General features: G+C 38.8%; 1 protein-coding gene across 1 annotated transcript; it reads right to left on the minus strand.

The window, feature by feature from the left end:
* Positions 1–563: 563 nt before the first annotated feature.
* On the minus strand, positions 564–4,375 carry pex11a (peroxisomal biogenesis factor 11 alpha). Its single transcript, XM_031282556.2, has 3 exons — positions 4,041–4,375; positions 3,764–3,879; positions 564–2,403 (listed from the first exon to the last, which is right to left on the minus strand). Exons 1-3 carry the CDS (start codon positions 4,094–4,096, stop codon positions 1,835–1,837), a joined length of 741 nt encoding a protein of 246 aa, XP_031138416.1. The 5' UTR covers positions 4,097–4,375; the 3' UTR covers positions 564–1,834.
* Positions 4,376–4,990: the final 615 nt, after the last annotated feature.

A 4,990-nucleotide genomic window follows, 5' to 3' on the forward strand; every position in this document is an offset into this window, starting at 1 on the left:
ATGTAGCTGCTTTAGGCCACGTCCACACGTACCAAAACAATCTTTTTTTTTACCCGTCTTCCCTGGATTCGTTTCAAGAATAGTTACGTCCAAACGGATCCATTTGTAAATGACTCAACGCGCTACTTCATATTCCAGGCGGCGCTGTTTCTGCTACAGAAATTCACCAAAAAATGGAGAAGAAGAGCATCGTCACTTCCACTTCCCATCATAACATGATTAGCTAGACTAACGTTCTCTTATTACATCCATGGACTATAATAACTTTCACCACTGCTCAATTTATAAAGGCCTCCGCAAGAAAACGTGACTTTGTTTACATTGTATTATGGGCTGTTGGATTGCTTTTTATTTTGCAATTCTGTCTGCCATCGGACATGATTGCAGCGCGCTAGCTGGCAGAGCTAACATTAACGCGCTAACGTTAGCTCTGCTAACTAGCTAACATCGGCAGTCAAACAAACATCAATGATCCAATGTCTTTTTGATAATCTACACGTTTTTCTTGCAGTAGCCTTTCTACAATAAGCCGTGCTAAAAATTACTATAATCCGTTCAAGGAGTTGACAGACAGATTAGCTAGCTAGTTGATAAATTGTCTACTTCCACTTTATAAACAGATAACCATAGCAGCTAACGTTAACGTAACGTAGCTGCTTTAGCGATGTTTAACATTAGCTACATAACGTTAGCAATATATCTTGTGTAGAATCCAGGACCGGCAGAGCAGAGGGAAGTGTCAGGGAGCAGAGACATTTATTTAGACGAAGTGTAGTTGTTTGACCATGGAGATGGGATATGCTCGCTTATAGCTTCACCGCAGTCGTGTGTGTCAGTGGCCGCAGGTAAGAGGTCGAGGGGTGTGGCGATGACATCATCGATACGATAAGTATGCGGCTTCGCCGTCCTAACAAAGCCAAAAGGGAGCCGTTTTTGAATTTTTTCATCCTGGGACCAGGTTTCAAAAAAGTGCGTTTTCAGGCAGTGCGTTTACTGGATTCGTGTGGACGACGGGCCCAAACGATGCAAAACGTGCATTTGCACCAAAAAGCGTCTCCGTGGGGATGGCCCCTTAATTTCAGGTTCATGGTATTGGCTCACTCTCCCCGGGACTCTTGAAGAGAACAGAGCCATTGTTAGTGTTATTAGTAACACATGTGCTTTTCCTACTTTGACAAGTCAACATGTCTGCTGTGAAAAAGGCCTGTCCCCTGAAATCTCTCAGCTGCTTTTTTACCTCTGGAAGCACTTTTGGCTGAGAATCAGCTTATTCATCAATTGAATCATAGAGATCAAACTTTTAGCAGCATCATATCACAAAACAGAGAGCAGAGAAAGGCAGAGAACTTAAAGTGGCAACCCTATTCAGATTAAGATCTAACTTTTTTCTCAGATAGGTACAAAAGCGAGTGCAAATGCAAAAGCTTGCATCAATAAGGAGCACTTAGTAGTTACAAAACTGCTGTTATATGTGATGTTGGAGAAGACAGGAATGCAACGGTTATTTAATTATGAAAAATAAACAGTTTTTAAACCAGTGTTTCAAGTTTTAACTCTAATTCAAAGTTAAGTTTGTTTTTCAAAAGTATGATACAAAACAATCAAATTCAGTCATCCCTTCAGTTATTGCTGGCCTGAGTTTGGTGTAAAACATAAATGCTATTCTAACTGTTATAAAATGTGCCTGTGATAGGTTGTCTAATCTAACTGAGCACCACGCTGACCTCGGTCCACCATTACTGCTCCAGGTAGATGACACTAAATCCTTTTAAAAACCTGTCATGATAATCTCTTATCTGCAGTTAGTCAGTAAGGTTTATCTCCACCCTTGTTATCATGGCTTGAGTCTTAACTTGGGCTGTGCAAGGGTTACAATCCCAATCACTGAGGATATCAAACCACAAAACCCCACCACTCCTGCATTTGACTTGTATATACCCAACCTGTCTAAGGGAATGAAGAGATCACATATATTTTTCAGCGTGTCCAAGGCAACAGCAGGGTGCGACTTTAGGCTCTCTAACAGCAGAAAGAGAAACGCATCCAGGTGAGGAACGACAGCTTCAGCTACTTCAGGACTCTCATTGAGCTGCAGCTCCATTTTCTGTCTAAAGTGTTTATCTCTTGCTCTCTGTGTCATTAACTGGAGGACAACATAAACATCTCTGGCCAGACTCATAACTAGCGAGAGGAAGTAGCAGCGAGAGGAATTTAGGCTCCAGCGTTCCTTGTCGATATCGCGGATAAGACCGACACTTCTGGCCCAAAGTACATTGTCACAGATAAAGTAGAGAGCGCGGTTCATGTTGGCAGCAGTAAGGCACAGGCACAGCACTCGGTCAGAGAGTTGCATAGTTCGCTTAGCAGCCTCAATGGAATTTACTGTGTTTCCCAGCCTGAACACTGACAAAGAGGAAGAAAAAAAAAGGATATTAGAGCAGTTATCAATTTAATGTGAAATGCCAGGTCAACATTTCATAGTAGAAGTCCACTATGAAGAGTGGTTAAGCTACATTTAAACAAAACTGCATTGCCTTTTATCTCATTACATTTGTCCCTCTGAAGGAAAGATCATGGTCTCCACTTACTCAGCATGTCTACATACTGTCATGGCACCTTCTCTAGCACAGGCTCTTCGATGCATTCAGTGCTTTCTGAGCCCTCCAGAAAGCATGTTATTGGCATCATTCACAAGCCACTATCACAAGCTCTGTTTTTAAATGGTCACACCTGCATGTCTCCTTCACCCACTACTATTACTGAAGCCATACAGACCAGGTATAGAGACAGTAGAGCCCTGTGGCTGCAGCTCGGATGCACAGAAGAGATCATTAAGTGGGGCACAAACAGAGCCTGGCCTGGTTCTCTTTGACCCTGAGAGGCGCAAAATCTTCCTTGCCTGACATTGCTCTAAGGCATTACCCTATCCTTCATTTCCATGTGGAGCTTGTGTCAAGTCACTCTCCGAAAGATTTTAATACATATTAAAACCACAGAGCGTTGTCAAACTGATGATGATTTATGGAAAAATTCACACATAATCCTGAGAATTCAATAATCAGTGAAAAATGGAAACAATTGACTGCTTATAAAAACAATCACAAAGACACTACCAGGACCTCAGTATAAAGAACAAGTTGTATCAAAATGGTGTATACTTCCCCGACACAAATATCTGCCTTGGTCCTGTAATAACAAAAATGTTACCACAGAGTGTCAAAGTTCAACAAGTTTCAGTCAGGGTTGTAATGTAAACCTATCTATGAGCTGTCAAGGCCAGTTTTAGGGTAATCATTGTTACTGCCACAGTTGGTGCAGGTCCATGTGTCAGCATAGAGTGTACTCACCGACATATATATATATATATATATATATATATATATATATATATATATATATAAATATATATATATATATATATATATATATATATATATATATATATTATAATAATAATAATAATAATAATTGTATTTGATATAGCACCTTTTAAAGACAAAGTAACAAAATGCTTCACATGATAAAAAAATTAAAATGTACTTGTAATTGTACTTGACATACCCCTAACCTTTGTAGTGCATTATCAATTGAGGTCAATCTTAATTATTGTATTTTATATTCAGTTTCCCTACTTCTCATTTTGTAATGGACCTTTTAACATCTCGGGGGTTCCCCGGGGATCACCAAAACTAACTTTAACTTCTGCAACGTTAGCTACTGAGTGACCTCTCCCTCACTTTTGTTAGCCTACAAGTATACTCACATTTTCGTCCAGCGCTCATGTTGGTCTCCAGACTTTTAAGTTTCGCCACAAGGTTCTTTCTTTCTGAGTTGTTTCGAAGTAAATATATCGACAGAGCACATGCATATTGGGTTGCCCTGGAAAAAAAGGAGACGGAGAGAAAGATGACGTTCAATTAAGAGCTCTTTGCACGCGCTGCCTTATAGTCAAACGCCTATCTAGTAACTTAACTTTTCTATCAATTAAATACAACGTGGACAGTTTACGACCAGATCACAAAACAGTCTTAACGACTCACCTAAATATACGGTCCCTTCCTTGACTTTGGCTTGTGAATTTTACAACCGCGTCCATGTTTAAATCGATCAAGAACAGCTTGTTCTAGTTGGTAAGAGAGAGTTGCACCCTCGTTCATAGATCGACCCGGAACGTTACCGTCAGTTACTTGTATTCAGGTTAAACAACGCTAGTAATGGTGGTTCATATAACGTTGCCGAATAAACCTCATGCAGATAATGTGAATTTGGAAACTTAATCCACATTCACACTAAGCTAATTTACCGGTCGGTTTGGCAGACAGCTGAGCCATACTTGTTTCACTACGGACAGCTTTGCAAACGAACCAAAAGCCGAACGCGTTTTGTTGACGTACCTATACGGTTCTCTCTATCCACCTGTAACTATTATTTACTATGGTAACCGTACATTTTATTTAAAGGTCACTGACACGTTGAAGTAGGCTAATAGAAACAACATTTTTTTAATAGATAAAATATATTTTAAGAGATTACGAGATGAAAGCAAAACAATGTACACATTGCGACAATAACAGTAACTTGCCATTGATTTCCACAAACGCAGATTAAGTCCTCAAGTTTCAGGGGTATTGAATGGTGTGATTGTTACTGTTCAGTTACTTGTGTAATATATATATATATATATATATATATATATATATATATATATATATATATATATATATATATATATATATATATATATATATTATATTTTTATATATTTTTTCTTCTTCTTCTTCAAACAAAACATAGCATTGTTGCTTTTACTTCCACAAACAAAACAAAAAATGAACAGACAAGAAAAAAAAACAACAACAACAATACTAATCAATTTAATTTTGATTGGTTGCTAATCTGCAAAATGATAAGTCATACTTAATATGAACCTGTCAGCTGCCAGAGGGCAGATGCTAAGAAATGAGCAAGGGAAAGTAGGACAAGGACATAT

The sequence above is a fragment of the Sander lucioperca genome, chromosome 7 (genome assembly GCF_008315115.2).
Source record: "Sander lucioperca isolate FBNREF2018 chromosome 7, SLUC_FBN_1.2, whole genome shotgun sequence".
Taxonomy (NCBI): domain Eukaryota; kingdom Metazoa; phylum Chordata; class Actinopteri; order Perciformes; family Percidae; genus Sander; species Sander lucioperca.